This window comes from Diabrotica virgifera, chromosome 9 (genome assembly GCF_917563875.1).
Source record: "Diabrotica virgifera virgifera chromosome 9, PGI_DIABVI_V3a".
Taxonomy (NCBI): Eukaryota; Metazoa; Arthropoda; class Insecta; order Coleoptera; family Chrysomelidae; genus Diabrotica; species Diabrotica virgifera.
In genome coordinates this window covers 179,718,527-179,741,406 of record NC_065451.1, presented here as the reverse complement: position 1 = coordinate 179,741,406, position 22,880 = coordinate 179,718,527, and the positions used below count along the sequence as shown (strand labels likewise).

Genomic DNA, 22,880 nt, shown 5'->3' with positions numbered 1-22,880 from the left:
TAAGGGGTAATTCTGCATGAAAAAATAATGACCGTTTGCTTTATAAACATATCGATACATCAGTATCAGACTGCACCAACTCAAAATTTTTCAATATTGAGATAAGTATGAGGAAATGGTTAAAATATGTTTATTTATCAGTTTCAAATTACACCATCTCAAAATTCCAACCCCATTGTAAAAATTTTGACTTGTCGACATGCAGAATCCAATACTTTTTTACAATGTCCTAGTTTCATACCGCATCACTTTGAGTTAGTATAACTGTTGCCAGCTACTAACTCAAAATGGTCTGTGAAAGCTGTTGCACTGACTGTTACTAAATTAAATGTTCGAAACAATTCAGTGATACAGAAAGAGAAGAACTGTTAAGTATCTACTGGAGTCTTGGTGATTTAAATAGGCAGCGAGATTTTATAGTTAACAATGTAATGCCGGTTAAGCCAAAATATCAATATAAGAAAGAAGGGAGTCATAGAAGCGAAAATATAGCTAATTACTTTGAGATGAGTAATGAAAAAATTAGAGTATTTAAAGTTTTCTTTATGAATACTTTAAACATTTCGAATAGTATAATAATGAAAAAGCATGCACAACAATTAAAAAAACAGAGCTAGGTTTTGTACAGCATGACAACCGCGGAGGAAAAAAAATGCTGGGCGACCAAAGGTGCTAGATGATGAAAAAGAATTCGTGATCAAATCTTTTCCAGTAAATGATTCTCATTATTGCGGAGCAAGAAAAATCAAATCTCTAAACTTAGCCATCGTGTAGAGACTGTACCAAGAAAAATGTAGAGCAGAACTGAAAATTCCCGTAAAATTGCACCAAAATTTTCAACAGGGAATTTAATATTGCCTTTTTTCAGCCAAAAAAACCAGCGTTGTAAAAAGTATTACAGTAAACCTGTCAATAACGGTCACTAAAAATGATAGGACTCTTGGCCGATATAAAAAAGTGGCCGCTAATACCAGGTTTTATAGTCCATAAATTTTGGTTTGGGGAACTTTGAAACTGGCTGGCTAGTTCAGGTAGCCGGTTTTGACAGGTGGACATTAACACAGGTTTTACTGTACAACAACTTAAGTATGATGCACATATGAGAGAGAAAAAAAATTAGATTCGGTTAGAGAAGGAGTTGGATATCAAAGATTCAAAGGAAGATGACAGTACTCTGTAGTTTGTTGCTTTCATCTCCAACTTGTATTATCACTACAAAATGGAGATCGGAGTGATTTTCTTTTTACATGAGACGCCTATCATGTTACAACTTCACTATATTTGATATTTCTCACAAACTAGCTATAGTTTTTTGTGGCACGAATGTATTGGAAGCAGAGGTGTTAATGAAATAAGTACGTATCTTTGACAGTATCTAAAGAACCATGGGACCTCAATATGAGCACATATTTTATTCCGATAATTGCCTGGGCCAAAACAAAAACAAGTTCATTGCTTGCTTGATTTTATATTGCTGTCAAAACTTAGCAATAAAAAGCCTAACCCACAAATGCTTAGTAGTTGGACATACTCAAAATTGAGGGTGATGCGATGCATGCCCTCATAGAAAAAGAAAAAAAAGATACCTAAAAGGAAACCCGCTCTATATTTTATCGCAAATGGTTTTGATGATAATTAGACTGGCTAAGAAAACTTCCGATAAAAATATCGGAAAAGAAATGAAAGGCAGAATTTACAAAACAGTCATCAGACCAATAATTACATACGCGACAGAAACACTACCCGACAGTGCCCGACACAGAGAGGACAAAAAGATTGCTCGAAATAGCCGAGATGAAAACCCTTCGAAAAATCGATGGTAAGACTCTATGGGACAGAGCTAGAAGTATAGATATACGACGGAGATGCAAGGTGGATAACATTAAAAACTGGGTAAGAAATATAAGAATAGAATGGAATGACCACATAAACCGAATGACAACAAATATAGTAGTCAGGACAGCAAGACACGGTTTCCCAATAGGAAGACGATCAGTGGGAAGACCACGAAAACGATGGAAAACGACATCTTACTAGAGGCACATTGAAATAACAGACAGAGTCATATCTATACAAAAAGAAGAAAAAGAGAATAAAACTGGACGGCCTGGTACGCTACAGAAGAAATTGCCGAAGTGTATAAAGTAAAAATTTACAAAAAATTGGGAACATTTTTATACAAATGAAGCCGGAGACAAAATAAAATGGAGATAAATACAAATTCTAAGAGTTGAGAAAAACCAGCCACACAAAATAATGTAACAGAAGTCTTATTTTGACGAAAATTATAATGTCATAAATATTTGATAAAACAGAAAGAGCATGGCTTATGAAGAACCATCTCTCACCTTCTCCAATAAACCTCATGGAGTTCCACCACTTAAAAAATGTTATTTGTTGTCGCTCCTGCTCCTCGGGTTGAATACCCAGAATCCACTGTGAGTTTTTTCAGAACTTACCAACTTCTGCCGCTACTGAAGAAAGTGACAATTCAGAATTATTTTGATTTTATTATATTTTTTCATAACAAGGAACAATAATAATATTATAAGAAAAAAATACTTAAATAATTTTATTTGATTTCCATACAAATACCCTATACAAAATGCACTAACTGTTAAAAAATGATGTGTCAAGAGTTTCATAGTGCACCAACTCAAAAAAAAATCTGAATTCTTTAAAAAAAATTAATCAAAAATTATCATCTAAAAGAACCATAAAATAAGCATCTATTTCCCAAATTTTGTTCCATTTGAAAAACAAATGGACCATTTACAACAGATTAAAAATATTTGCTCCCAGAAAAAATAAGTTAAAGCTGATTTGTGAAGAACTATGTTTTTTGAGTTGGTGCACTCTGATACTGATGTATCGATATGTCCGCAAATGCTTCGTTTCCGAGATACGGGATGTTGAGAACCGGTTGAGATATGCAAATGAAATTTGGAAGGTTTTAAGAGGTAGTTATTGGGCATTTTTTGGCATACAATTAAGAATTTTATATTCACCATTGACGTGTATACGGGTAATATTACCGGGTAATATGAACCGTATGCACGCCAATGGTCAATATAAAATTCTTATACCGGTATCTCGGAAACGAAGCATTTGCGGACACATGTTTATAAAGTAAACGGTCATTATTTTTTCATGCAGAATTACCCCTTAAAGTTTGTCGCACTTATTTAGAAACACCCTGTATTGATGAAGAACGTTGCTAGTTGTTAAAGTATCTAACTTTTTTATTATCCGACATAATCAAATAAATCAAAAAGCGAGATGTTAAGGAAGCCTAAGGCTACAGTTGAGTTTTAATTTCAATATTTTATATACGCTAGAATATTCCACAGCGTGTTCCAAACTTTGAGGAAAAAACACACTATTATTTTTACACCCGGTATACAATGACACTTATCTGTTTAGCAACAATATTATTACGTCGAATTTCTTGAAGAATAAAACTATAAAATATTAAAAAAATCACTAAAATCGGACAACAGGTTTAGGAAATATGAGACATTAAAAATGTCCCATTTTTAATGTGGTGCGTTAATTTTGGCGCTTAGTGTATATCTCTTACCTCTGTATATAGGGTGTCCACACCAATATTGTGCAGTGAATGGAAAATACCAAGGTTGTGGAACTCCGAATTCTCCGGGGAAAAGAGCCTCAATGTATAATGCAATTAATAAGTACATAATTGAGTCAACCGTTAACATAATTAGAATTAACCCTAAAGTTAAGGAATCATCAGGGGTGTTTGGTGTAAAAATGTTGTTCCACTGAATTCCTAAAAAACAATTGAATACATTTTATATGATGCTATGTGAGTTAATGGAAAATCTATATTTAAATATAACAACGTACTTATACCTACTGCTTAAAAAAGTTGAGGCTACCCTATTTTATAGCCAATATAACTTTTTGAGTGAAAAGAATATATTAATAAAATATAAATATTAAAAACCTTTTTAGGTATATCCTTTATTTTTTTGTTCTTATTCTTCTTTAAGTGTCGTCTTCTCCACACTTTACCTGATTTGATTTTCGATATCTAAACTTGTGTACCAGTACCGCCTGTACCTTTTAGCCTCTTACTGTCATGTTTACCTTGATGTCGTTCTCTCATTTCTTTCTCCAGGTCTCCAGAGCTCGATAGTATGATTCCAAGATATTTTATTTCCATTATTTGTTTAATACTGATGGCATCAATTTCTATTTTCTCATCTGATTGGTTCTTTGGATATTGTCATATTAAATTCTTTTTGAAATTATACTTCTATAGGCACGAGGGTGAATTTTAATTTTTCCGGGCGCATGCGCACATCGGCAGTATAATTTTAGTCGCTCAATCGTTATGCGGGATCTGATTGGGTGTTAAAATCATCTGTCAATATTTGGTCAAATGGATATTATGCATAAACAAATGTTGTGTATATTAGTTTTTATTGTTGTGAGGACAGAGACAAAAAGCAAGTTTATAATTATTGTAGTGACTTTTAAATAGTTTTTAAAAGCAACAGATGCGTACCTTATTGTAAACGTTTCAGTATTGTAATAAAAAATAACAAATTAAATACCTATTTGGAAAATGTACCACCTAGCTACTTACCTACCTAGGTAATGCTTTGATTTACCAACAAAAATCTCCATCTAATATATTGCATTTTTAGTCTATATTTTGTTGTATTTTAATTTCACAAGAAACAACCTTATTTGATTAAACTAAGAGAATAAGCAACTGTCAAAAAATTTTAGAACACTAAGGGCCGGTTGTTCGAACGCTAATCAAGAAGTTGATTATAATTAAGTCCCCTTAACAACCATCAAATCACAACACCCCTTATTAGTACGTCAATCAGTTGATTGTAACCAATTATGTTAATTATCATTATGATAATTAACATAATTGAGTGATTAATTAATTATTAATTATTAATTAACGTAACAATTATTAACATAATTGATTAATAAATCTCATAATTGTAATCAATTATGTTTTCTGCAACCCAAACAATATTGACATTGACAGTTGCTGACAGTAATTAAATATTTGATAATAATCAGTTGATTCCATTTTTGATGAGCATTCGAACAACCAACGTGTCTCGGTAGTTAAATTCTGCGTGGGGTGAGTTCAAAATAATCTAACAACCTGATAGACGCAGGTTCAATTCCCAATGCAAATTTTAATTTTTTTATACATTTTATGATTGTAAGTACATTTATTATATTTTTTTCAGAAAATACGCATTTAGTTAAAATTTTCCCAACAATTGTTCAGAAATCATGTCTTTGTTTCATGTTTCAATGTGTTTGCGTGTGTTTTATTCTTTTATTTTTTTTTTAATTTTTGGTAGGTGTTGTTTTAATAAATTTTTTTTTTGGAAAGTAGTAATTATTAAAATTAGTTTAATATTTAAATAAAATATGAATAAACTGTTTAAAGCATATTGATTTCGTTGAAATCATATAATAGAAGTATAACTTCTTACGTGCGTACAAAGTACACACACATTGTTTATTTGTGTTAAATCTGTGAACTAGTCTTTGCAGACTATCTTCTTCTTGGTCTATCAATATTGCATCGTTCTGCGTAAGAGAGTATATTTATTTAATTGATTGATTCGACCGTTACTTGATGGAAGTTCATTTTATCTAACAATAAAACACTGAAAACGTTTGTTTTCTATACTTCCACAGAATTTATTATAACTATGTGACTACAGCTGTTTCGGCAGAGTGCCTAAAATTTTAAACCAAAAACTCCATAAGAAAGCCCTGAAATTGGTCTATCCACCACCACAGAAAGAACCCAGTACTTTCTCCTCTATTACATATACTGGCAAGATAACAACAAAAATAGCCAGATACATAAAAAAGAAAGGAATAACACCAGCTTTCAGAACTAACAACAACTTAAGAGCACACAGTAGCGATCAACAGGTAGCAACAAACGCGGTCCAAGATTGCCAAAGTTCTGCAAACTTTCAAAAGTGAGGCAACAGTGCGTCGGTAATTCGACACTGACAGTGACGTTTACTATCAAAAACAATAATTTTTAAACACATAGGCGCGAAATGTTGCCAAGTCAGTGACGTTCGATTTCTTGTTATAAAAAAATCAATTTTTAGTAGTTCCAAAATGACACAAAATCTAGGCACGGGATAAAAAAGTTTATTTGAAGAAAGTGTATTTTTTTGTCTTTCTTAATGGCAGTACAGGCTCATTTTTTCAATATTTTATTTAGTTATAAAATAATTTCCATATACTGACATATTTCTGAAATTGGGCTCTGTACCGCCATTCTTTATAATATTACGAATATGTGTGCCAAATATCTCGACAAAATATTCAAAATTAGAGCCGCAATCTTGAAACGCGTTTGTTGCTACCTGTTGATCGCTGCTGTTTGCTCTTAAGCAAATATATTAAGAACAATAAGAGCCGAAAGAGAAAACAACTAGAGAGTGGTGTCTACAAACTAACTGGTGACTGCCCGAAAACTTACATCGGTCAAACTGGCAGAACCTTGGACAAGCGGATAGCAGAACACAAAAGGGCTTTCAACAATAGAAAAACAGACACTTCTACATATTCACTTCACCTTCTAGATCATAATCATTCTTTTAATGAAGGGTTTCAAATTCTGCATATTCAAAATAAAGGCCTTAAGCTATCTTTATTAGAATCTATGGAAATTAATAAATTAAAAAATACAGATATAATTCTGAATGACCAACTCGAGACAAACAGCTCCCCACTTCTCAACCTCTTCAGTTTAAGACTTTAATAAGGCTAACCCATAGTAAACTAAATCACTCGAGGAAGGCACTCTGCCGAAACAGCTGTAGTCACATAGTTATAGTATATTTATTTCTTTAAAATTTAATAAAAAATTTTTGGCTTGGTAAAAGGTATATTAGTTTAAAAAGCCCTTATATGGCTACAAACATAGAAACAAAACGTTTTCGCTCTGTAACAAGAGCATCATCAGTATGATGCTGGTGAGCCAACCAAAAAGTACAAAGATCAAAGCCTTTCAAAAACAGACTAAAAGTCTTATATAGATGCCAACATGGCAAAATCCAAAGGATGGATAAAATTCCTATGGCTACGGCCCTAGGGCTACATATGACTCCCACACGTGGTAAGTGAGTCAAAAGGTAACATTAGGTCATTATGTTACAACAGGTGACAGGCAACTTTTTTGGTTGGCCCACCATGTTCTTGCAACACTGATGATGCTCTTATTACAGAGCGAAAACGTTTTGTTTCTATGTTTGTAGCCCTATAGGGGCTTTTTAAACTAATATACTTTTACAAGGACAAACAATTTTTATTAAATTTTACTTGTAATTAATGGTATACAGCCAGCTACAGGAAATTTTTCCTAGTGGATATATTTCTTTGTTTTTTTCATTCTGTATTCTCTTCCTTTGTTGAAACTTTTGATGACTTCATCCATGATTAACAGGCTCTTCAAGCTCTTCTGAATAGCTCAATGAGTCTCCTTATCTTATTCCTTTACATATATCTACAGATTCTGACCAGGTTCCATCTATTCTACTTCCATTTTTTTGTTTTGGTATATGTTTTACACATTAGTGTTACAAATGAGACAAAATACAAACGTTGCGTCAAGAAAGAAATTAAAATCTAAACCATTGGCGTACTTCATCAGCTTATTAAACAGGTAAGATCAATTTAAAGTTTAAAAGTCTTTTTAAATAAATACAAAAAAGTGTTGGACCGAATTTAAATGCTGATTTATTTTACGACGGGACGTGGACGGCACGAAGGTCTTATGGGGCACGTTGAAAAATCGTGTCATATGAAAAGCGTTAGCTAGTTTATCATACAACGGGACGGGGCGACACCGGTGAATGCCGGGGACGTGCGTTTTTTATTGTTCTACAGCACGTATCGTGCACGGCCCGTCCTAACATAAAAATCCGCCCTAAAAATTAAATACTTACTCGACTAATTTGATAGTATTAAAAGCTTCTTACCTTCGCCAGTTCCCTCGTACATCAGAATTACTTGAAAACCAAATGCCATGGCAGTATTTGATCCAATACTTGCTACTAATTTCGAAGTTAACGTTAAGGTGTCATATACATTCGCCATAAATAAATATGGTGAGTATGATAAAAACCAGACCATACCTGCTATAGTAGCTGCAGTATTAGCTAAAACACGCACCAAACATGTAGTAATATTAAAGCCATTTTAAATTTAAACAGTGGTTGAAGGTAAACACAAATTGCAAAAAGTTTATTAATACTGATTAACTGCCTTGATTTATCACAGGCGAAGCCTGTGAGTTCTAACTAAGTGAGTCTAACTAAGTACACTCTGGGACAAAATTAACCGGCCACGTTAAAAATGGGTCATTATTGATGTCTTATATCTCCTAAACCTGTTGTTCGATTTAGATGATTTTTTAATATGTTATAGCCTTATTCCTTGACAATCAGCCCTATTCTGTAACTTTTAACAAATCGAATAGAAATGACCAAGTCGAATCGTAATTACCCAAAATCGGAATGTTTGATATCTATCGCGTCATTTTTGTGTTTGGATTGGTATTCTGTAACTCATATCGTAATCGAATCTCTGACTTCTATTTCACGCGGTTCTGAGGAGGCGGCAACCGCGCATTAACCAGTGTTCTGTGACCGGTTGTTACTCGAAATATGACACCGTTGCCATCTCCACAATGTTTTCATACTTTCTTCATACTATCCTCAAGTTTTGAAAAGTAAATAAAATATTAGTGTAAATACTGGATGCAAAAAGCTCAAAAGAGGATAAATGGTTGTAAATTAGAGTTAATTAAAATTGATAAAACGACTGACCAAGATATAAAAAATAAAGTAGGACAAACAAGAGACTGCATACGGAGATTGAACCCGGTACTGTGGGATAAGAACACCAACATAAAATCAAAAAGAAAAATATAAATATGTACTACCATGACAATGAGAAAACCAAAAACAAAATAAGAGCAACAGAGATGGAATTCCTAAGGAGGAGCTGCAGAGTAACAAAAATAGATAAAATAAATAACACAAAGATTAAAAGAAGAATGGGAGTGAACTCAGACATAACAGACTACATCGAACTGAAGAGATTAACCTGGTACAGACATATCAGAAGAGCAGACCAAAATCGTTGGATAAACTGAACAACAGAGTGGAGGCCAATAGGAAGAAGGAAGAGATGCAGATCCAAAAAATCCTTCAGAGATGAAGTGGATGAAGTAATGGAGAGAAGAAATCTACAGGAAGGCGACTGGCAAGACAGAAGAGGACTGACAAGACAGATCTAGTTGAGTGAAGGAATACACTGAAAACTGTGGAAATCCTTATTATAAATATATTTTTCTACTTACCTTTGTTAAACAGGACGCTAAGTGCGAAGCAAAAAGTAATAGTGGCGCAGTTGTAAAACATTAAAAATAAAAGTAGAACAAACGGATCAGCTTTGGTAAATACAGTGAAATTCGTATTGGTGTACCATCTTACTTTTAAAAATATTACCATCAATACTGATGATATTAAAAGAAACATGAAGCATTTCACAAACCATGCTGTCCAGTGCAACCAGTTTGGGAGACCCATTATCTTCATGGATTCCTATAAAATTTTACATGGTAAATAATATATGAAAAAAAGGCACTTTATATCTTTATTTTATATCAAGGATCTAGTCATAACGAATAAACAAAAGGGAAAAGATAAAATTCTCTTTTAGGTCAGAATGCAGACTCTTTGGTAATAATCTATTGCCTGAGCTTTTTACAGTTTACAAAGCAAGCAGGCCGATAAATAGCGGACATGGGAGAATCTATAATATGCATTCATCATCTGTCCGCTTATCTACGAGTAAATAAGATTCCAACATAATAATTCTGCATTCTTAGTACTCAAATATGAGTAAAATAAAATAAGGAAAGCCAGCTATAGCTTAAATTTGTTTCAGGCTTTCATCATCATCATTTGGCTCTACAACTCTATGTGAGTCTTGGCCGCGTTTACTATTTCCCTCCATTGTTGTCGGTCCTGAGCAGCTATTTCCCATTGCTGTTCTCCCATTTTGCGTAGATCACTGGCTACTGAGTCCTTCCATCTCTTTCTTGGGCGACCAACTGACCTTTTCTCATCGGACCTTTCCCAGAATGTGGCGTTCAGAAGTTTTTCGTCACTTTATCTTAGCACGTGACCCGCCCATCGTATTCTGTTTGCTCTAATGTAGCGTACTATATTTTCATCTCCATATATTGTCTGGAGTTCATCATTATGTCTTCTTCTCTATTCTCCTGTTGTCTTTTCTCTTCAAGGCCCATAGATAGTCCGCAGTATCTTTTTTTCAAGTACCAGTAATTTTGTCGTCTCCCGCTGATTCAGAGTCCATGTTTCGCTTCCATACGTTATTTTGGGACGAATTATTGTCTTATATACTCTTATTTTTGCTGGTCTTGAGAGTATTTTTGATTTAAGTAGGGTCCTTAAAGAGTAATATGCCCTGTTTCCTGCAATGATCCTGGCTGCCACGTCATTTTCATAGTTATTTTCAGATGTTATGATCGCTCCCAGGTACTTAAATTATTTGACGACTTTAAAATTGTATTCATTAATTGTTACGTTTTGTCTAAGCCTTGGTCTTGGGTTCTTCGTAACCACCATGTACTTGGTCTTGTCCTCGTTGACCTTAAGACCAACTTCCTTGGCTCCGTTCTCGAATAGGGTGAAAACTTCTTTTGCATCTCTGGTGGATTGTGCCATTGTGTCCACGTCATCCGCAAAGGCTAATAGTATTTTTGATCCTTGGGCGGCAAATCCGTTTCTCAGTTGTGGCTGAGCTTTCCTTATTGCATGTTCCAGTGCAAAGTTAAACAGCAGGGGGGCGAGAGGATCTCCTTGTGTAAGCCCGGTGTTAATGAGGAATTCCTCCGACGTGGTGCTGCCAATTCTGATTCGTGCGGAAGCGCTCTCCGTGCTCACCTTTGCTAATCGTACCAGCTTTCCAGGTACTCCCATTTCTATCATAGTCTCCCACAATGCTTCTCTGCTAACAGAATCGTAAGCCTGTTTGAAGTCCATGAAGATTTGGTGTACATCGCGGTTGAATTCCCAGTTTTTTCCAACACCTGGCGTAGGACGAAGGTCTGGTCTATGGTCGACCTTCCAGGTCTGAATCCGCTTTGGTAGTCGCCTATTATTTCCTCTGCGTATGGAGTTAGTCTTCTAAACAGTATTATGGATATAATATTGTTTGTTGTGTTAATTAACGATATTCCTCTATAGTTCCGACATATTTGTTTGTCTTCCTTCTTGTTAATAGGTATTATATGGCTTTCATGCCAGTCTTTCGGTATTTCTTCTCTTTCCCAGACTTCTCTTATAAGATGATATATCTCAAGATAGTTTTTCTCCAACTTTTTTTAGTAGTTCCGCCTGTATGGCGTCTGGGCCTGGGGCTTTATGGTTGTTTAGGGACGAAATTGTGGAATTTACTTCAGCTAGTGTGAGTAAAATAAAAATTGAGTAGTATTTTGTATTTTGACAACGAAACCCGATTTAGACTTCGAAACGTTAACAAAATCATTTTTTTGGTAAAATTGTGGCTTACTTCCCATTGAAAATAGTTGATTATAAAAATGCCACAAGGAAATAGCTTTAGAACAACATCAAAAATTATATGTGTATGAGGCTAAAAATTTCCTAAAAAAAAAGAAATATCGGGAAAAACCAAAATGACAGTATATAAAACCGTATATATGCCAATTACAATATATGGGGCAGAACACTGGGTACTTAACGACAGACAAAGAAAAAGATTACAAGCTACAGAAATGAGGTACTTAAGAAAAGTGGTGGGAGCAAGAAGATTAGACAAAAGAAGAAACGAAAATATGGGCCATTCCACGAACATACGCCTGTTTTGGATTACTTCGACAACGAATATTTTACTGTGCAACATAAGAAGTACCGAAGTAAATGGCGCTATTAATAATTATTCCAATAAATAACAATGTAATTTTCAATTTACTTTCGTTCTTCTTATTTTGCACAGTAAAATATTCGTTGTCAAAGTAATCCAAAACAGGCGTATGTTCGTGGAATAGGGTATATAAGACATGAATTACAGGTAAAATCACTCAACGAAATAGTTGAAGAAAAGAAGTTAAAATGGGCTGGACACGTGATAAGAATGAGTGGTGACAGACAAGTGAAAATGACATGGGAGGCCAAAGCAGTGGGTAAAAGCACGAGGGACAGACCAAGAAAAAGCTGGAACACTAGTGTAAACGAAATACTTAAGAAAAGAGGAACATCGTGGCAAGAAGCAAAAGTTTTAGCAGCAGATAGGAAGAAGTGGCCTAAATTAGCAGATAACATTATATAAGGAGGAATCCTCGACACCTAATGGTAAAAGAGGCAATCGATTATGTATGTGTATGTATAATATGTATAAGGCTATACAGGGTAGCCAGAAAGTATGGAAACACGGTAATTTCTCGGAAACCGCTTGAACGATTGTTATAAATTTTGGTGGGTAAGGGTATTCTAATACGGTCGACTTTATAGTGGTAATTGCACTGTTGTCAAATCTTCCGCTTTTCTGGAAATCTAATGCACTTTTTTTATTTTAAATGGAACACCCTCTATATTTTTTGCGTATTGAAGTCCTTAAGAAATACTGATTGTTTTTCATGTTATGTTCCCTATACCTAAATGCCATAATTTTGGAGTTATTGCTACATTTATTAAAAAAAAAAACAAATTAACAAATTGTACAAATTTATTTTTTTGGACCGGGTAGATATTTTTTTAGATTCTTTGGGTCATTGGGAACAAAAAATGTCTTATGTAATTTTCCTCAAAAGTTAATCGTTTCCGAGTTATAAACAATTTAAAACTGAAAAAAATCGAAAAATGACGAATTTCTGGGTTCAAAAACATAAGTAAAAAATATTATTTTTGAAACTATGAAGTACCTAAATTTAAGTTCATACCTTATTTTATCAGATGCCGATAAGTGATTTGGCCTTATTTGATTCTAAAACATTATTTTTTAGTTGTTAATGCAGCCCGATAGCCCGTCCTCTCATAATATGAGCTTTATTAACAATTTAAAAAAAGTTTTAGAATAAAATATGCCAAAAATTCTTATAGGGATCTGATATAAAAAGGTTTGAGCTTGAATTTAGGTACTTCGTAATTTTAAAAATGATTTTTTTACTTGTGTTTTTGAACCTTGAAAATCGTCATTTTACGATTTTTTTCAGTTTTAAATTGTTTATAACTCGGAAACAATTAACTTCTGAGAAAAATTACAAAACGACCTTTTTTGTTCCCAATGATCCAAAGAACCTAAAATAATGTCTACCTGGGCCGAAAAAATTAATTTTTATAAATTGTTAAATTTTTTTTATAAATGTAGTAATAACTCCCAAATTATGGCATTTAGGTATAGGGAATATAACATGAAAAATAATCAGTATTTCTTAAGCACTTCAAAACACAAAAAATATATAGGGTGAGGCAGATAACTGGCCTATTAGAAATATCTCGAGAACTAAAGGCAACAGAATCATGAAAATTAGAATAAAGGAGTATTGAGGGATGATCTATTAAATGAAAATATTTTCATCTCTTTGCAACTTCCGGTTATACCGGAAGTTGCTTATAACTTGGTTTTTTAAATAGAACACCCTGTATATTTTTACATTTTTGGATTCTCCTCAATATCTTCTTTCTTAAAATATGAGATTTTGTAATATTATACAGGGTATTTTAAAAGATATTTACGTTTTTTTATTAATTTCGTAGCAATATTCACACCCTGTAGAATTGTAATCGTTTGACATTAAAAACTCTGCTTACGTTCAAGTGATTTTTAATATAGTCTATTATTGTTAAGAATCATTAGTATAGCTAATTTTGAAATTTTAGTATACAGGGTTGGTCGAAACTCAAAATGAATATTTTCTGAGTTTTCTTAAATAGAACACCCTGTATTTTAGTATTGTAATGAAATGATATTTCATAGTACTTTTTTATTTTATAAGTATTCCCTATACCTAACTGCTCTAATTTGTGAGTTATTGGTGATTCAAGCTAAACATTAATTGCAACAAAAAATACGTAAAATTTTATTAGGTTGGCCGTGAAAATATTCAATCACAAATAATTTTTCAGAAATAAATACATATTAATGCAGACTGATCCTTAAAATTACCAATAATGGTTCAGCTATCAAAATACCTACGTAGTTAAGATTGTTGGTGCGACTAACAATTAAGCACAAATTAAAGCAGTTAGGTATAGGGAATGTTTAAGAAATAAAAAAGTACCATAAAATATCATTTCATTACAATACTAAAATACAGGGTGTTCCATTTAAGAAAACTCAGAAAATACTCATTCCGAGTTTCGACCAACCCTGTATACTAAAATTAAAAATTTAGCTATACTAATGATTCTTAACAATAGTAGACTATAGTAAAAATCATTTGAACGTAAATAGAGTTTTAGTTGTCAAACTACTACAATTCTACAGGGTGTGAATATTGCTACGAAATTAATTAAAAAACCTAATTATCTTTTAAAATACCCTGTATAACATTACAAATCCTCATATTTTAAGAAAGAAGACATCGAAGAGAATCCAAAAATGTAAAAATATACACGGTGTCCCATTTAAAAAAACGAAGTTATAAGCAACTTCCGGTATAACCGGAAGTTGAAAAGAGATGAAAATATTTTCATTTAATAGATCGTCCTTCAAAACCCCTGTATTTAAATTTTCATGATTCTGTTGCCTTTAGTTCTCGAGATATTTCTAACAGGCCAGTTATCTGCCTCACCCTCTATAGGTTGTTCTATTTAAAATAAGAAAGTTCATTAGATTTCCAGAAAAACGGAAGATTTGACAACAATGTAATTACAACTATAATATCGGCCACATTAGGACACCCCTTCCCACCAAAATTTATAAAAATCTTTGTAGCGGTTTCCGAGAAATTACCGTGTTTCCATACTTTCTCGCTACCCTGTATAATATAATGGTAGGGGAGCGAAGTATGCTAAATGTGCAGTCACTCGAGCACTTTGGGGACCTATTGGGTTGTGAAGAGTAGGTCCTAAAACCAAAAAAAGTTAAGTAAAGTTTTCCATTTTAGTGGGCGCTTGCCATTTTTTAATTTAATTTTCCATTTCCAACAATCGTTTTTTCCGATTATAACGCCATCTATCCATAATTCGAAAAAATGTTTCGAATAAAAGTTACTTATGTTTACGTAAGGAATCCAAATCTGCAATAAAAAATGAGGGCTCCTATTTAAGATGTTAAAGTAACCCCCCACCCCACATCCGTGGGGGGTCGTGTTTGGTACCATTCGATAGATTTTTCAAAAATATTGAATAAGTGTATTTTACAATTTTTCGATCTGATGTTCATTTCGCGATATATCGCGGGATTCGTATTTAAAATATTAAATTTACCCCCCACCCCTCTCCGTGGGAAGTCGTGTTTGGTATCATTCGATAGATTTTTAAAAAATATTGGGAAAATATTTTTTAGTTTTTCGATCTGTCATTCATTTCGCGAAATATTCGCTTTTTTCTTGTGAAACTTTGGGACTCACCCATTTCCTTACGCCAGGCTCAAATCGTCAGATTTTTGAAATATACACTCTTTTGCATGTACTTAACTTACCTTATCTTAATCTGACAATTTCGAGTTTTTTTAAGGATAGATTTTTTTTTCGGACCCCCCTTAACGAACTCCCCTGTGTTAAGAGCCAATATATGGTAGAGGTACATCTGCAGGGTACCAGGTTTCTCCCATATGCTAATCTGACGCGCTCGAGTAACTGCAAAAATCCCCGCTTGGGCTCCCCTACCATAAGACTGTGATTAGACCGGTGCTCACGTATGGGTGTGAGAGGTGGACGTTAACAAAGGCAATGAAAAGAAAACTCCAGTGTTCTGAGAGAAAAATTCTCAGAAGAATCTTTGGACCTTACCACGACCCTAATAGCAATCAATACCGAATGAAAACAAATGCTGAGGTCAAGCAGATATATAGGGCGACCGACGTAGTCCAAAAAATTAAATCTCAACGTCTAAGATGGGCAGGTTATAACCCCGACATGTACAAGGTCCTTAGGACGTCCACGAATGCGATGAAGAGATAACGTATGGTTAGAATTAAGAACAGTGGATCTATCCGCTGACTCATCTATTATGGACGAACGTTCGAGATGGAAGCGAGTTGTGCAGTTAGCCTAGACCCACCCCGGATTGTAGTGCTACGAGAAAAATAAGAAGATGTTTAAAATATTCCTAACTTTTACATCAGGTATTGTAGGACTCCCCACAATACTTGGGTTGCTAGTCTTGAAGAGCAGAACCTCACATTATGGATTCTAAACAGATTCGAAGTGATCATCAATCAGAAACATATCTCTTTATTTCAGTAGACGTTAAAAAGAAGAAGCATATTATAATCAAATAAAGCCTAAAACTGACGGGCAACACGATCAACAACCCAAGATTTATAAAAGACGATGCAGGACAATTGCTCACTGACGACGAAGAGATAAGCCGCCAATGGAGAAAGTATTTTGAGCAACTCTTAAATACAGAAAACCCACAACGACAGGGCAACAAAGACAGTACCAGTTGCAGTTAGCCGAACCTGAAATACTAGGGCCCATACTAGCTGAAGTAAATTCCGCAATTTCGTCCCTAAACAACCATAAAGCCCCAGGCCCAGACGCCATTCAGGCGGAACTACTAAAAAAAGGGGGAGAAAAACTATCTTGAGATATATAATCTTATAAGAGAAGTCTGGGAAAGAGAAGAAATACCGAAAGACTGGCATGAAAGCTATATAATACCTATTAACAAGAAGGGAGACAAACAAATATGTCGGAACTATAGAGGAATATCGTAAATTAATACAACAAACAATATTATATCCATAATACTGGTTAGAAGACTAACTCCATACGCAGAGGAAATAATAGGCGACTACCAAAGTGGATTCAGACCTGGAAGGTCGACCATAGACCAGATCTTCGTCCTACGCCAGGTGTTGGAAAAAAAACTGGGAATTCAACCGCGATGTACACCAAATCTTCGTGGACTTCAAACAATAAAATCTTTTTTTTGGTAAAATTGTGGCTTATTTCCCATTGAAAATAGTTGATTATAATTTTTGATGTTCGTGTTAGGCTTTTAGATTTAATAGCGTTGGGGAGACTATATACACACAACTATTTAATGCCTGGATTCTCCTTTTATCTCTTCCGTGACATCGTTATCTGCAGGAATGATTGTCGCTCCGAGTTATTTAAAACTATCTACTCTTTTAAAGTTATATGGGTCTATTGTAACATTTTGCCCTCTTGTATCTCGTCTTGTTTGTCTGTTAATACGTATATTTGGTTTTCTCTTCATTTGCCCTTGAACCAGCTTTTTTTGCCTCTACCTCTAATTTATTGAAATTATTTTAAAGATCACATTTAATTTTATATAAATATATAAATTATTATCTACAATAAATAATAAATAAATAATCATTTCGTTGTGAACCGAAACAAGAGGCGTCCAATGCTTGAGCCACCAAAATGCATGCCTGCTAGCATGACTGATAATGAACTCCTTATTCGAAAACGCCCTATGATGTAACCCGAAAGGGATTTTTTTAAATTAAATATACCTTTTATTAAGGATTTTAATTAATTTTTCGTGATTAATGGTTTACAGCAGACTACAGGTAATTCTTTTTCCTTGTGTATTTTTTCCACAAATTTTTTGTCTTATATTTTACATAATTAATAAAAAAACTGACTCCATTTTTCATAATTTCGGAACATGTATAGTACTGTAGTTAAGCGATGTAGATCATTAAATAAATCACAAGGAAAAATTTCTTGTAACTGGCTGTATACCATAAATCACAAGAAATAAAAACCTTCTCTTGTAATAGCATCCGTAAAAAGAGGTTATATCGCAACAGAACGTTTTCAGAATCAATATTCCATCATCAGTGTTCTCACAGGTCACATTACATGTTTTGAGCCACCAAGATATAACAGCAAAAACCCTTAAGCTGTTTTTTTAATTGTGAAGTTTACATTATATTATAAAAATTTAAGGGATGTTAAAAATATTCCCGGATTAACACCCGGCATCACATGACATCAACTATATTGGTTGTAATATTTAAAGTTTGGACCTTTAAATATGATGACAGTTGTCATTCTAACACTTAAAGGTTTTAAAACATTTTAAAACAACTAAAGGGTTCCTACCCGTATATCTTGGTGGCTCTAAACATGTAATGTGACCTGTGGTAACACTGATGACGGAATATTGATTCCGAAAACGTTATGTTGTGATATAGCCCCTTTTTAGGGATTTTAAATATACCTTTTATAAAATAAGATTTTTATTTTTTTAAATGATTAAATGATTTATCTAGAAACACCTACTTTAAGTTGCTTTTCCTTTTCCGTGGTTATTGACTTGACAGTATTAATACAAGTGTAGACAAAACTTAACATTATTATAATACCAATCAGAGACTTCAAAGCTGTCAGCAGAATATCTTCGTACCATGGTGCATTCGGGAACCTTCGCATGTTGACTAAAGGAAACTGGTTTTCTATTACCCAGGATATAAGATCCAGATAATCATCTGTAGCATAAGTTACATTGCTCTTCGCCAGTAAAACACTAAGTGTTAGGTAATATTGTAGGCCCAAAAAACCTTCCCTGTAATAACCTAAAAGTAAAAATAGCCTTATTTATTATTAAGTCTATTTGCGAAGAACATCCTGAAGTTACCCAGAGGGAGAACGCTTGCGCATTACAAAATTGGGCGTTCGATAAGGTCGAAGTTTTCCCTCTGAATAACTAATGCGCAGGCGTTCTCCCTCTGGTTAAGTTCGGCAGGATGTGCTACGCGAATAGACCTATTATCGACAAATTAAAGTTGGGTTTCTTAACGAGTAAACGATATTTCCATTAGTTCGTAGTTTTTATCAAAATTTAGTTGTTTTGACTTTTTAGAAAATTATCAAATTTGGTGTAATAGTTTATTGTGGTGTTCAATCCAATTTTTGGATTAAACTTTAAGTTAGACCAGGGGTTCTCAATATGTGATACATGTACCACTGTGACGTTGGGGGGTTGCAACGAAGACACTACCCTGAACAAACAAACTTAAACCTTTTCCATTTCTTTATTTTAAAAATTAAATGTACACGTAAATTACGGTACGACTTGAGATAGGTCACGAACTCATTGACCGCGTGGCAACTAGATTCCCTGACTAAGGGTAAAAACATGCCGAAGATACATGGATCAGCGCGGTGTAGGTCGCGATTCAACCTTCATTTTCTTATGAGATCGCACATACCAAGGATGTTTCACCCGTTCACCCTCGCGACCTTGCATCTTGGTTTACAGCGATGTCGATGCCAAAACAGGATACGGAATGTATCTTCGGTATGTTCCGCCCGTCATCGATGTAAACCTCGACCGCGATCGCGACCTACACCGCGCTCATCCATGTATCTTCGGCATGCTTTTACCCTTAAAGAGTGAGAGTAAAGGTCGCCTCATATTATAATGCACGTCGCGTTTTCGGCACGTAGCGTTTCGTTTGCGAAAAATATAATTTAATGGTTTTTAAATTGAACCATTCATATTGTGCGTATAAGACACGTAACGTAGCGTATAAGACACGTTACGTCTGCGTTCGGTTCATTCGAAAACAATATTTTTCGGATGTTGACAGCTACGGGTCGTTTTCCCCTCGTTGTTTATTTAGGTATTTCTTTGAATTTGATACAGAGTATTGAGACCGGTCAGTATCGTCGCCCTCGCTAGCGAAATTATTCCTATTCGATTTTTTGCACAAATTTACTCAAAGAGAGGTTCTTATAACATATCCACAGGGTGCCAGACGGTGCCGTGGTCGAAAAATTGTTTAAACAATCTTTTTTAAACAAATTCACAAAAATATTTTTTCATTCGAGCAATATTTTTTTTTGATAATTTGGGTAATTCTGAGCAAAAAAGGTTTCTTGTCATTTTTCTCTAAAATTGAGAAAATGGCTATTTTCAAGGCTTAATAACTCGATTAAAAATTATTACTATGAATTTCAATAAGTGACCAAATCAAGTTTCAAACAACTTCTTCAAGGTCCTGAAGAGATTTTTGTCATTATTTTATTACAAAGCTGTTATTTTTAACTATTAACAATTACCGCTATAGTCCAACTGTATCGTCGCCCTCGTTAGCGAAATTAAATTTTTTTGCACAAACTTACTCAAAAAGAGGTCCTTATAACACATCAACAGGGTTCCGGGCGGTGCCGTGGTCTAAAAATTGTTTAAACAATTTCTGTTAAACAAATTCACAAAAATAATTTTTTATTAATAATTTAATTAAACCCAAATTAATAATAATTTGAGTTATTCTGGGCAAAAAAGGTCTCTTGTGATTTTTCTCTAAAATTTATTGTTGTCGAGTTATATGGCCATTTCCGCATTTTTGCAAGATACGTTTTTTGCTAAGAATAACCCAAATTATCTAAAAAAAAGATCGTTCGTAATGAAAAAATTATTTTTGTGAATTTATTTAATAAGAATTGTTAATACAATTTTTTGACAAGGGCACCGCCCGGCACCCTGTGGATGTGTTTGTTATAAGGACTCTTTTTGAGTAAGTTTGTGCAAAAAAATCTAATCGAAATAGTTTCGCTAACGGGGGCGACGATACAGTTGGACTATAGCGCTAATTGTTAATAACTAAAAATAACAGCTTTGTAGTAAAATAATGACAAAAATCTCTTTGGGACCTTGAAGAAGGGGTTTGAAACTTGATTTGGTCACTTATTGAAATTCATAATAATACTTTTAACCGAGTTAATAAGCCTTGAAAATGGCCTTTTCGCATTTTTCAAATTTTTAATCGCATGTAACTCGACAACAATCAATTTTAGAGAAAAATGACAAGAGACCTTTTTTGCCCAGAATGACCCAGTTTATCTAAAAAAATATTGCTCGAAATGAAAAAAATATTTTTGTGAATTTGTTTAAAAAAAATGTTTAAACAATTTTTCCACCACGGTACCGCCCGGCACCCTGTGGATATGTTATAAGGACTTCTTTTTGAGTAAGTTTGTTTAAAAATATCGAATCGGAATAATTTCGCTAGCCGGGGCGACGATACTGCCCGGTCTAATTTAAAAAGTAGTTTTCGAGGCAATTTGTCATGTAAACATGTGTTGTGACAATAAACACATCTGCACCGCACCAAACTGAAACCAACGTAAACGTTCTATGTATGATAATGTGAATGGGCAGTCCGATTGCCGGTCTGCAAACGCTACGTGCCGAAAACGCGACGTGCATTATAATATGACGCGACCTTAAGAATGTGTCAGGTATATGGTATACGACCTTTCTATTTACATCTATTACTAGCTGACCCGGTAACCTTCGTTGCACCTTAGATAGTGTGTCATAATTAGATAATCTGTCATATTGATTCTAGATCAGTTGCTTGAACGCAATTGCTAAAAATCAATTACTCAAAATCAACTGCTCGAAAATGAATTGCTAGACATGAAAATTGATAGAAATGCAATTTGCTCGAATAAAAAAGAAAATTATATGCCCAAATATTTTTTCACAATAATGCAAAATTTGTAGGTATGGTCGAATAAAATTCGATATTTTTAAGGCATTCCAGAAGCCGCTACAGATAAAATGTTTAACAACTCATTAATCATTCAGAATTAGTCGATGGTTATTAAAAGTTAAAATAATTAAGACGATAACTGAACGATAACGATTTAATGAGTGAAATTTAAATTTTTTTCTACTTTAATGACAAAAAAGCAACCTCATTAGCAGAGCCCAATTAAAAATTATTTTGTACATCATATTTGAAACAGTATTTGGTTGAAAAATCTCATTTTTGCTGGAAAAAAATATATTAATTTGTCTGGACTAAATTACAGTTCTGTTTATCTTAAAATGGATATGTTACTATCAACATTCACACAGTGTTGCCAAACTGGATTTTGTTATTTTGAGTGTAAATTTTCCCAGCGATCTCCGAGGGTACAATACATAAAAAAGATACATATGACAAATTATACGATATTCCAAGTATACAGTACGTAAATCGTTGTACGTTGTACGTAAACTGAGCTTTCTCGATGACAATATGGTTGTTAGCATTAAGGGGCATTAACCTCAAAATTGACAAATCATTTCGACGGACACAAATAAACGTTAAAATATGAGAATGTAGTAGGTAGCTAAATATTTTTGGCCTAAGAGAATGAAAAAACTGTTTAGTTTTTAAAGAAAAATAAATTATAGTATTTTAATTCATACCTTAACCTTTAACTACACGCACTGGCGTATTTTTGTACGCCACATATAAGAATTCTATTACAAATGTATTTAAAAATTTAATTTTTGTCTTTGTTTATTTATCTAATCTATCACTGGAATGTGCTTTACACTGGATTTAGTTTCGTTATAATCGGCCTTCTAGGAAGATCGTAATTTATACGTACACTTTATTATTTGTTGTTTCCGGTGGTGGATAACATACGCCACAATTATAGTAATACAATTAGTAATATAAGTACATATTTCAAATGTTTTTTAGTCATTATGGCACAAAATATATTTTTCTTTATAAACAATACTTTTTCTCAGTAAAAAATATCATTTCAAAAAAATTTTTATTGGCAATTTTATTTATCATGGAATCAGATTCCCGTTATATATCCCAAATCCCAATTTGTTTACTGAGAAGGAACTCCAAGT

At 33.8% G+C, this 22,880-nt stretch overlaps 1 protein-coding gene across 6 annotated transcripts in view; it reads right to left on the bottom strand.

The window, feature by feature from the left end:
- LOC126892156 (phospholipid-transporting ATPase ABCA3-like) overlaps positions 1-22,880 on the bottom strand; it is a 361,018-nt gene that overhangs the window by 94,906 nt on the left and 243,232 nt on the right. For all 6 annotated transcript variants that reach the window (XM_050661619.1, XM_050661614.1, XM_050661615.1 and 3 more), the window contains exons 5-8: positions 18,515-18,807; positions 9,398-9,641; positions 8,013-8,192; positions 3,581-3,790 (exon numbers count right to left, since the gene is read on the bottom strand). In XM_050661619.1, coding sequence (XP_050517576.1) covers positions 3,581-3,790; positions 8,013-8,192; positions 9,398-9,641; positions 18,515-18,807 — 927 coding nt within the window. The remainder of the gene's footprint in view (positions 1-3,580; positions 3,791-8,012; positions 8,193-9,397; positions 9,642-18,514; positions 18,808-22,880) is intronic.